General features: G+C 46.9%; 1 protein-coding gene across 2 annotated transcripts in view; it reads right to left on the bottom strand.

Annotated features, from left to right (window-relative positions):
• The window catches only part of MAN1C1 (mannosidase alpha class 1C member 1), a 141,200-nt gene extending 130,225 nt beyond the window's left edge, over positions 1-10,975 (bottom strand). For both annotated transcript variants that reach the window (XM_040465358.1, XM_040465367.1), the window contains exon 1: positions 10,198-10,975. In XM_040465358.1, the coding sequence (XP_040321292.1) occupies positions 10,198-10,737 (540 nt within the window). In that variant the 5' untranslated portion in view covers positions 10,738-10,975. The remainder of the gene's footprint in view (positions 1-10,197) is intronic.
• Between the last annotated feature and the right edge of the window lie 6 nt (positions 10,976-10,981).

The raw sequence follows: 10,981 nt of genomic DNA, 5'->3' as shown, positions 1-10,981 counted from the left end.
CACACACACACACACACACACACACACACACACACACCCTGTAGGCCTGGATGGCTTTGGTGGTGGTAAATGGTAAATTCTATCAAACATTTAAGGAAGACCTAATATTAGTGTCCCACAAACTTGTGCAGAAAATATGAGAACATTTTTCAGCTCATTTTATGAAGTAACATAATGCTGTACCAAAAACCAGACAAAGCCCTTACAGGAAAACTATAGAGCAATATGCCTCATGAACACAGATGCAAAAATTCTTAACAAAATACTTGAAAAGCAAATGCAAGTTTACCATTCTTTTAAAATCAATATGATTTGGGGGCACCTGGGTGGCTCAGTTGGTTAACCATCAGACTTCGGCTCAGGTCATGATCTCTCAGTTCACGAGTTTGAGCCCCACATCAGACTAGCTGCTGTCAGCCTGTCTGCCTGTCAGAGCCCTGCAAAGCCTACTTTAGGTCCTCTGTTCCCGCCCACCCCCCCCCCCCCCCGCTCTTCCCCCATTTGCACACTCTCTCTCTCAAAAAAAAAATTTTTTTAAAAAGGATAAAATCAATATGACTTACCATATTAACAGAATTAAAGAGAATATATGACCATCTCCAGAGATGCAGAAAAAGTATTTGACAAATTCACTTCCATTTCTGATAAAAACTCTCAGCAAACTAGGAACGTTATGGTAACTTCAACCTGATAAAAGGCATCTACCAACACCTATACCTAACATCATACTTAATGTAAAAGACTGAATGCTTCTCCCTTGAGATCAAGAGCAAAGCAAAGAGGTCAGTTCTCACCACTTCTATCTCACATTGAACCAGAAGTCCTAGCCAGTGCAATGAAGGAAGAAAAAGAAATAAAAGGCATAAAACATTGGAAAGGAAGAAGTAAAACCGTCTTGACTCATAGACAACATAATTGTATACCTAACAGATCCTAAAGAATCTACAAAGAACAAATTTAATAAATGAACTCAATAAGGTCACATGACACAAAATCAATATACAAAAATCTATTGTATTTCTGTGTACTAGCAACAAAAATTTTAAATTTAAAATTTAAAGATTACTATTTACAGTAGCAAATGGCTGTTGTACTAAAAGACGTTCAAGTCCTCTACATCAAAAAGGACAAACCATCGTTGAGAGAAAGAAAATCTAAATAAATGGAAAGAGATACCACATTCATGGATCAAAGACCCAATATTGTTAAGATATCGGTTCTCCCCAATTTGACTCACAGATTCAAAGCAAACCCAATCACACTCCCAGCAGGAATTTTTGCAGAAACTGACAAGCTCATTCTCAAATGTTTGCAGAAATGCAAAGGATCTACAATAACCAAAGCAATTTTGAAAAGGAAGCTCAAAGATAGAGGACCTGCTTTTAAGACTTATTATAAAGCTACAGCATCAAGATAGTATGAATTAGCATAAACATAAATCAGTAGAACAGAAGAGTCCAGAAACAGAACCATGTATATATGCTCAATTAATCTACCATGGATTCAAAGCAATTCAATGAGGAAAGGAGAGACTTTTCAACAAAAAGTGGTAAACAGCTGGACATCTAAAAGTAAAATAATGACTCTCAACTCCTACCTCATAACACATACAAAAATTAGTTAGAAGTAGACAGGAGACCTAAAAGTAAAAACTAAAATGATCACGCTTCTGGAATTAAAAGGAGACTATTTTTATGACCATGGGGAAGGGAAAGGCTTTTTGGCTTTGTTTTGTTTTTTCTAAGTAGACACAGAAAGCACTAACCATAAAAGAAAATATTGATACACTGACTTCATCAAAATTTAAAACTTCTGTTCTTTGGAGCACCTGGGTGGCTCAGTCAGTTGAGCTTCCAACTTCGGCTCAGGTCATGATCTCATGATCTGTGAGTTCAAGCCCCGCGTCGGGCTCTGTGCTGACAGCTCGGAGCCTAGAGCCTGCCTCAGATTCTGTGTCTCCCTCTCTCTCTGCCCCTCCACCACTTGCACTGTGCGTGTGTGTGTGCGCGCGCATGCAAGCGTGTGTGTGTCAAATAATGAATAAACATTAAAAAAAACTTCTGCTCTTTGAATGAGCACTAAGAAAATGAAATATTCTGGGAGCTAATATGTATGTATGTATGTTTAGTTATTTTTGAGAGTGAGAGAGCGTGAGCTGGGGAGGTGCAGAGACACACACACACACACACACACACACACACACACACACACACACACAGAATCTCAAGCAGACTCCAGGCTCTGAGCTGTCAGCACAGAGCCTGATGCAGGGCTCGAACCCACGAGCCATGACATCATGACCTGAGCTGAAGTCGGATGCTAAACCGACTGAGCCACGCAGGCACCCTTGGGAGCTAATATTTATAAAAGACCGGGAGTGAATATTTATAGTATGTATATCTGACAAAGGACTTATATCCAGAATATATAAAGTATTTCTATATCCAATAAGATGATAAACAGCCCAATTTTTTAATTTAAAAAAGGGCATAAGATTTGAATAGACACTTATAGGATGATACATAAATAGTAAACACATGAAAAGATGTTCAATACCGATAGTTAACAAGGAATCAAAAATTAAAGCTACAATGAAATATTACTACACATCACATAGAATGGCTAAACTTAAAAAGGTGGACAATAGCAAGTGTTGACAAAGATGCAGAATTCTCACACACTGCTGACAGAAGAATAAAATGGCCTTAACTACTTAGGGAGAATATCTCCAGTTTTCCTATAAAGTTAAACATATGTCTACTCTATGAACCAGCAATTCTATTCCCAAGTATTGACACAAAAGGAATGGAACGATGCCTATACAAAGCCTGTACATATAATATTCACAGCAGCTTTATTCATAATAGCCAAACACTGGAAACAACCAAAAAGTCCAACTATGGGTGATGGATAAACAAACTGCAGTATATTCATGCAAGAGAACATATCTCAACAATAAAAAGGAATGAAGTATGGAATATGTTCAGGGATGAATTTCAGAAACATCCTTGGTGAAGGAAGCCTTGCACAAAAGGGCATATGTTATATTACTCTATTTATTTCAAGTTCCAGAACAGGCCAGACAAATCTCTTGTGACACGCTGAAATAGGAGATGGGAGGTAGGTGATGGGGGATTGCCTGGGAAGGAACAGAGGGACCTTTCTGAGGCGATGGGAATGTTCCACACCTTCATGGGTGCTTTACGCGGTTTTCCGCATTGGTCAAAATTCAGCAAACTGTATATTTAAGATCTGTGCATTTTGCTATATATAAACTACACTTAAATAAATAGGTAGTACCTGCATCACAGGGTTGTTGTTTAAAAAAAAAAAAAGGGGGACAAAAACACAGGCAGAGGCACTGAGAGGCCAAAAGACACCTATACAACTCAGCAGGCCCTACAGAACATGCTGTATTGCACAGTCGATTTTCTGGACCACCAAGTCATGACAGAGGTGGAGGAGCGGGGAGAAATCTATTATTCAACCACTGAAAATGGTTGTTATTTAGTGAACACTGTTTGCCTGTAAATTTCACCTGTGGAGCAGGCGATACCCCGAGCATGCCAGACAAAAGCACAATTATTGCTCATCGATTAAAAAGAACGCTAATCAGTCTGCCAAAGTTCCTTCTGTAAAAGTTACCACTAGCAGTTCTGCACTAATACAGACGGACAACTGCCCTGGTCTTGGCCTTTAATTAATGAAAAGGCGGAGTTAAGAGACATACTTAGGCCTCCTTGTGAGTAAGAGCTGTTCTGACTGCCTGCCTGCCTGCCTGCCAAGTTTGGGGAGCTCTCAACCCAAATCTTAGAAAACAGCCTTTTCAGGGAAGAAAACACCTACGCCTGGGCCACCACACATACTGAGCCTGAAACCTATAGCTGTGGTCTCCATGGTTTCTGCTCTCTTTGGCGGTGGAGGTCTGACTTGTAGTGATCTCAGCCACATCAACTCTGCATTTAAAAGAACCAAAATTGGGGGCGCCTGGGAGGCTCGGTCGGTTGAGTGTTCGACTTCGGCTCAGGTCATGATCTCGCAGTTTGTGAGCTCGGGCCCCACATCGGACTCTGTGCTGACAGCTCGGAGCTGGAACCTGCTTCAGATTCTGTGTCTCCTTCTCTCTCTGCCCCTCCCCCACTTGTGCTCTGTCTCTCTCTGCCTATCAAAAATAAATAAATGTAAAAAAAATTTTTTTTTGTAAATAAAAGAACCCAAATTGGAGCACCTGGCTGGCTCACTTGGTAGAGCATGTTATTCTTGATCTCAGAGTCCTGAGTTCAAGCCCCACACTCTGTGTGGAGCCTACTTTAAAAAATTAAAAATAGGGGTGCTTGGGTGGCTCAGTCAGTTAAGCTTCCAATTTCGGCTCAGGTCATGATCTCACGTTCACAAGTTCAAGCCCCGCATCGGGCTCTGTGCTGACAGCTCAGAGCTTCAGATTCCTTCTTCAGATTCCGTGTCTCCCTCTCTCTCTGCTCTTCCCCACTCATGCTCTCTCTCTCTCTCTCTCAAAAATAAATAAATATTTTTTTAAAAGTGTAATAAATAAGAGAACCAAAACTATGCTGTTTTGGCTATTAACTAGCCTCCAGAGCCAAGTGGGGGGAAAGAAGAGGGACTTAGGCCCTAGGGTCCTCAATATTCTTTTGAGGAGTCTTCAATTTGATGTCTTGTCATCATCTGCCATGACGATGCAGAGCTAAGAAAGTCTTGTTTTGTTTCCCCAAATCATGCAAACACTTGCCTGTGAGGCCCTGGCCCTGGGGTAGTTGGAGGTCAAGAACCAGGGCTTACTGTCTGAATGAGCCTGGTATTTCTGGACCACAGGTGTAGAGAACTGGAATCATCATCATCATCATCATCATCATCATCATCTTGGATCAAAGACACTCGTCCCTGCTCCATGCACGGTTCCTCTTTTAAAGTAATGTAATAAATACCCATGAATTCACCTGAGGCAGCTACTCTCCTGAATCATGTCCATCATTCCCTTGCTAAGGCTTTCCTAACCTGGCCAATGAAAACAAGGCAGGGAGAGAATTCCCTAAAGCTCTCCCACCACCTCCCTTTGTGTAACACAGACTCAACCCAGGATACAGGAGGGCCAGAGGCGGTACCCACAGGACTGGTTGCCCACCAAGATTATGAAACCGCTTCCCTGAATGGAATTCCTTTCCAATTTGTGAGCCTGATTTATTTTCTTCAGTAAGAGAAAAGATGTAAGTCCCTTTGAGCAAAGTATGCCTGATATATATCACAATATTTATTTTTGGTAGAGTAATGGATCAGTCTTCAGGGAAAGCTAGAGAAAAAGCATTTCTTGAGCTTGGATGTAAATCAGTCACTCCAAAAACCGCAGGGGAATCTATATTCTTACCCCTCTGCTAACTACAGTGTGAACTACACAGCTGACTTTTAAAAGTCATTGTTTCTAGACCTAACACTAACGACAGAGGTAAGGATGTGAGTCCCAACAAACAACTGCTCCTGAAATGTCTGCACCTAATTCCCCCAAATGATAGTGCAATGCAAAATAAGAGATCCAGCCGACCTGTGGGTGTGAAGTTGTCCACCTGGTAGGGACAAGGTCTAAGCTTTACACACAGTACTCCATTCCAAGGAAGAAGGATGAGGTGTGGCTGGGCTTAGGATGTAAGGGTCTCCCAAAGGACCTGTCCAGTTACCATGGGCCAGACTTCCTATCTACATGAAATGTATCATAGAGCAGGACAAGAGTGAAACTGAAGGACAGGGAGAAGAAAAGATCTTCAATGAATCTGCAACTTAAACAGAGCTCTTCAAAGGAAAGAGTGTTCCTGATATTAATTACCCTGAACATCTCACAGGCTCAGATTCACATGCTACAAAGAACACAAAGCCCTTTAATTTTCCTACCCCTCCATGGCCCTAGTGGTGATAAATCAGATATACAGGGAAACCACACATGACTAACGAACCAGCCCATTAATGGCGAGCAAAGATCATTTGCCAAGATGACTTATTCAGACATAGTCACATATCATAACCAGCGATATCCTGGAGGCTTAACGCAGCAAGCATAGAAAGAAGAGCTGGGGCCCTCCCTGCCAAGTTTCAGGCACTCCAGGGCAACTCGGGCATCCTCCAGATGCCTGCTATCCAGGCATGAAAAGACTTTATTCATGGCTGCCACCTCCCCACTCTCTTCAAGGTAGACTACTTGCACTTGGAAAATTACTGCAACTTCTAAAAGGCCTCTCGGGTCACGGAGCTGCTAAGTCCCCAGCCTTGCCATGGCCCCTACGCTGACACTCTTAGAATTGCAGGTACCCTCAGGAAGAAGACCCAACTTTTGCCACCAGCAACTTTAACTGTTAGTTTATAGATCTCTGCTGTAGCCACTCATTTAAGTAACTGAGTTCCAACTAGGTGTCAGACCCTATTCTAGGTGTTGGGCAGATCCATAAACAAAACAGTAAACAGGCGGGAGTGAGGGAAAGACAAGGGTCCCTTAAATGCCAGTCCCTTTGTTTTACCAGGAAAACAGGTCCAGTGATAGACAGGAGTTTTTCTTTGAGGTCAGGGTTGATGGCATGACTAGGTCTTGAACCCAGGCTGGATTCTTAGCAGGACCGCCACATTCGGTGGTGCATAAGCGGACTGGACAGAGAGGATGGGGATGAAATTCAACCCATGTTCTGCCTATGGACCAGGGGAAGCTCCATTCCAATACTACATTCTCACTGTCTCAGACTTCCCAGTTGCCTTTAACAAAAGCCCCCTAAACTGGAAGGGACAACTGAGGTTCCCCAGATTGGCAACCAACCATCAGCAGCAGGACCCAGGAGAGTGTGAACCCTTTCACTGAGATGTAACCCTGACAAGCTACACACCCCCCCAGCGCTTGTTATGAGTGAGAAAATCTGTTGAACTCGAATCTGTAAGGAATCCACCAATGGCAAAGCTCCCCTATAATTAATGATTATGACAATAATTTCCTATATCATCTTCAGATCTGGAAGAGAAGGCTGCTAGCAAGCTGTTTTACATTCTCGCCAACTCCTTTACTCTTCATGATCCCAGGCTGAGGAGTTGTCACTGTTCAATCCCATCTCTAAAGTCCCATCTGGGGGCGCTGGGGTGTCCAACTCTTGATTCGGGCTGTCACAATCTGATAGGTTGTGAGATCGAGCCCAGCGTGGGAGCTTGCTTTATCTATTCTTGACTAAGTGCCAGGGATGCAACAGTGAATACCACCACAATCATCAACAACAGCACGCCATTGTCACCTCATGGAACTAACTAGCACATTGCAAACAGAGCTGGGAAAAGCCCAACTGCTAAGGAGTCCCTGACCAGACTGGCAGTCTACTTAGGGACTGCGTCTGGAAGCAAGGGTGTATGCGACACTCCCTCACTCCATTTTACAGAAGGAAAAATAAGGTCCAGGAATGAGAGCAGGTAGCTTGCCCAAAGTCAGATGTTGACAGTTGAACTGTCATTCACATTCTCTGGGTCCCCCCTTTCCACCACATTGCCTCCTGCAAGGTTCCATGGCTGCAGAGTGAAGAAAAGTAGTTGGTTCTATGGACAGATTGTTTCCTGATGTACGTACACATCCAGAACATGTGGCTTCAACCCATCTTATCAGCACAGACCCCATGGCCATGTTCATCTCTCAAACCAGAAGTTTATAAATATATTTCATTGATCTAGAGCCTGGGTGTCCAGTCTTCATTCACTCTCATTTATCACCCTCTCTGTGTCTCTCTTGATGTTTACTTTCACTTTAAAAACCTCGTCTTATAAGAACAGAGCCCTTTTTATCTGATACTAGCTCCCCCTCTGCTCCTGGGGTCTAATCAATCCATGTCTGGAAATAAACAAGCCAGAGAGGGAAGCACCAGTCCCTCTTACGAAAACAGGCACCTTTCTAAAATGATCTACCCCTGGGCACGGCACAGATAGAAATTTAAATGAGAAGGAAATAAAGACATCCTCCAGCCATAGTCCTATGCATTCCCTATCAGGCAGGACACCGGGGAAGGTAGCTCTGTGTTAACAGCTAACCCAAAGACTCGGCCCCACATTTTCCAGGTTGTTGGGAGGGGCGGGGGTCCAAACTCAAGAAGCCTGAAGAGACAGCAGGCTTCAACATATTCTAGTATATCTGGTTCAGCCTCCTCTGTTCTGAGGGACTTAAGGTCTTCAGGAGAGTAAGAGAGGGCTCACTGCACACCAACTGCAGGTACATGCAAGCGGGCCTCCAGCTGCTACCAGGGGTGCTCAGAGATGCCAGTCTGAACGATCCAGACATCTGGCAACCAACACAAACCTTCGCCCGTCATGTTATTTTACACCCACCTGCAGAGCAGAGTCTCCACACCTCCCACCACCCCCCAGCTGCTGCAGCCTGCAGCCTCTGCCGGCAAGGGAAGCTGTCTCTGTATGTAGAGGGGCAGAACCAAGTCCCCACTAGCCAGCACCCCCTTCCTACCATGGCTCCCGGCCCCAGGCCTTCAGAAATAGGTCACATATCTAGATGCAAATGCAGAAGGCACCTCTTCTGATGAGGACAGCAGTTAATTCTTCATTCTTTGAGAGAGGCTTCTGAAAATCTGATGGCAGCACGGGACACCCCCACGAAAAGCTGCATGCGTGTAGTTTATATGTAATGTCACTGGGAGTTACTGCTCTCCAGGGAGGTGTAAAAAGGCAGAAAGGGCTAATGTGCTCAGAGCTGGCTTCAAGAAAGGGAGCTGCGGATGGTTCACATAAGTAGTCAACGGCACACTTCTTAACCAAAAAGGGGGAAATGATGTCCCTTCCTTAGCTCCTGCAAGTTCCAGCCTTCAATTAACGTCTGAGATTTCAACAAGAATTTGAAAACTGAGAGCGCGCACGCGCACGCACACACACACACACACACACACACACACACCAAGGACTCATCTTTGTGGCTTTCTATCTTGACGTCATAAAATGTCCTGTGACTGCTAGTTAAGATAGTCTCCAAACGGGGCTTATCTTGGAAGGGCTGAGTACCAACAGAGGTAAGAAGTGTGGGAGAGGTGGACAATGCGATGGAGGGCAGTCCAGACACGGAGAAAGGAACAGCTAAGTTCTCCACTGGCTCTGAGCAGATCCCGGCAGGGCAGGTCCTGACCCTTGCTGCCGGCTCCCCCTGGAAATCAGACCTGCTGACTCCTTTGCAGCAAACAAAAAGTCCAGACAGAAACAGTCCTTTCCTTCTGGGTCCATCCATGGCATGGGGAGGGCCAAGGCGGGAGTGTGGGGGAAGCATCCTCTCATTTCTAGGGAGGAGACCCTGGCCCACTGCTTGCCCATAGCCCCCTCGTGGCCTGGGGGTGTCACTGCAGCCCCCTCTGCATTGCTGGGCAAAAACCTCAGGCAGGCAGCTGTAACAGTGGTACAGCTGAGTGTTTAGTTACCAGTGGCGGCTTGGCAACAATCTTCAAGCCACGGCGAGGCTGCGTTTGCTTTTGGTTTCTTAAGCTGAGACCAAGACTCACACTCGAAGTGATCCTTCTAAACCCCTCCCTCCCACAATCCCTACAGGGAACAAGTCCAAGACCCACTTCATTAGGCCAATCGCCTCAGAGCTTCTGTAACATTACCACCACCCTATTGATCATTCCTTCCTGCATCACATGCTATTATGTACAACTGTTCCCAAACTCAACAGAAATAGTTAGCAAGAATCCACAACACTTTCCGGCTTGATTATAAAATACTTTCAGGACACCAGATACACCCCCAAATCCTGGATTTCCAGGTAGCAGATCCCACAGGGGTTAGGGAAAGTCAGGACTTATGGACACACAGTGAGAAAGAAAGTGGCTCTTGGCCCTGTGCAAGCAGAGAGGGTGTCCATTAACAAACCTAACTAGCAACTCCACAAAGGGACAGAGCCCACCTGGGCTGGGGACTTGACCGGAGGGACCAGAGTCCGGGAGTAGGGCAGAGTCGGTCCAGCGGTTCAGCTACTGTCAGTGATGGGGAGGATGAACTGAACCCAGCAGTGGGAAAGTGCCCACTAAGGAGAAAGTGGAAAGTTTGGGAGGAGAGAGGACGGTGCAGTGTGCCAGGAGGGCCTAAAGTAGTGAGTGGTCCAGGGACCAGAAGTGACTGGGGCCAGGGGAAACGGATGGAAGCACAGAGAGTCTTCCTTTTCCGAAGAAGGGGAGTCCTTACCTCCTTGATTTTCTCCCGCTGGGCTCGAACTAGGCTCTGGGGCTCCTTATTCTCATCCGCCCTAGTCCCCAGGACCGGGTGCCGGAGGCGGCTCTGGAACGCGTGGAAGTCAAAGCTAAACGGAATGCTCGGCTCCTGGGGTCTGAGGGCCGCGCTGCCGCTGCTCCGGGCCGCCGTGGCCATTTCGCGCGTCCCGGTGGGGTGGGTGCGCCGCAGCCACCCTTTCCGGCGCCGGGCATTGGCTTGGCTGCTGGCGTCTTCCTCACCCGGGGCTGGCACGGCGGGGGCCGGGTTGGGAGGCGACTCCTGCTCGCGGGCCAGGGGGTGGCCGGCGACTTCGGCCACCACCTCCAGGCCGGGCTGCTGGGTCCGGGGGGCCAGGAAGAGGCGCTTGAGGCGAGAGGAGTTGGGCAGCAGGAAAAGCGCCCCGAAGCACAGGGTGACGAGGCCCGAGAGGAAGAGAAGGAAGAGGAACTTCTGCGGCAGCCGCAGCCCCCACGGGGAGGCCGGGACGAAGACGGGCACTTTCCTCATGAGCATCGTGGCCTGGCGCGGGGCTGGGGCCGGTCAGCTCCGGCCGGCCCCCCCCACCCCGAGACCCTCGGAGGGCAGGCACTGGCCGGCAGGGGGTTTGGCGCGGGGAGGTCGTCGAGGGGCGCCGCCCGGGGTGGGGGTCCCTGAGAGTTTCGCCGCTTCGGGGGCCGCCCCTGAAGTTCAGGGAGTTTGGGGGCGCGTCCCCCCGCGCCGAGGCGGGGGCGCAAGGGCCTCGGCGGGGCCCGGGCGC

Source organism: Herpailurus yagouaroundi, unplaced genomic scaffold (assembly GCF_014898765.1).
Source record: "Herpailurus yagouaroundi ecotype Mexico unplaced genomic scaffold, PumYag 77, whole genome shotgun sequence".
Lineage (NCBI taxonomy): Eukaryota > Metazoa > Chordata > Mammalia > Carnivora > Felidae > Herpailurus > Herpailurus yagouaroundi.
The sequence above is the reverse complement of the archived record's forward strand: the minus strand, read 5'-3'. Positions and strand labels throughout refer to the sequence as shown.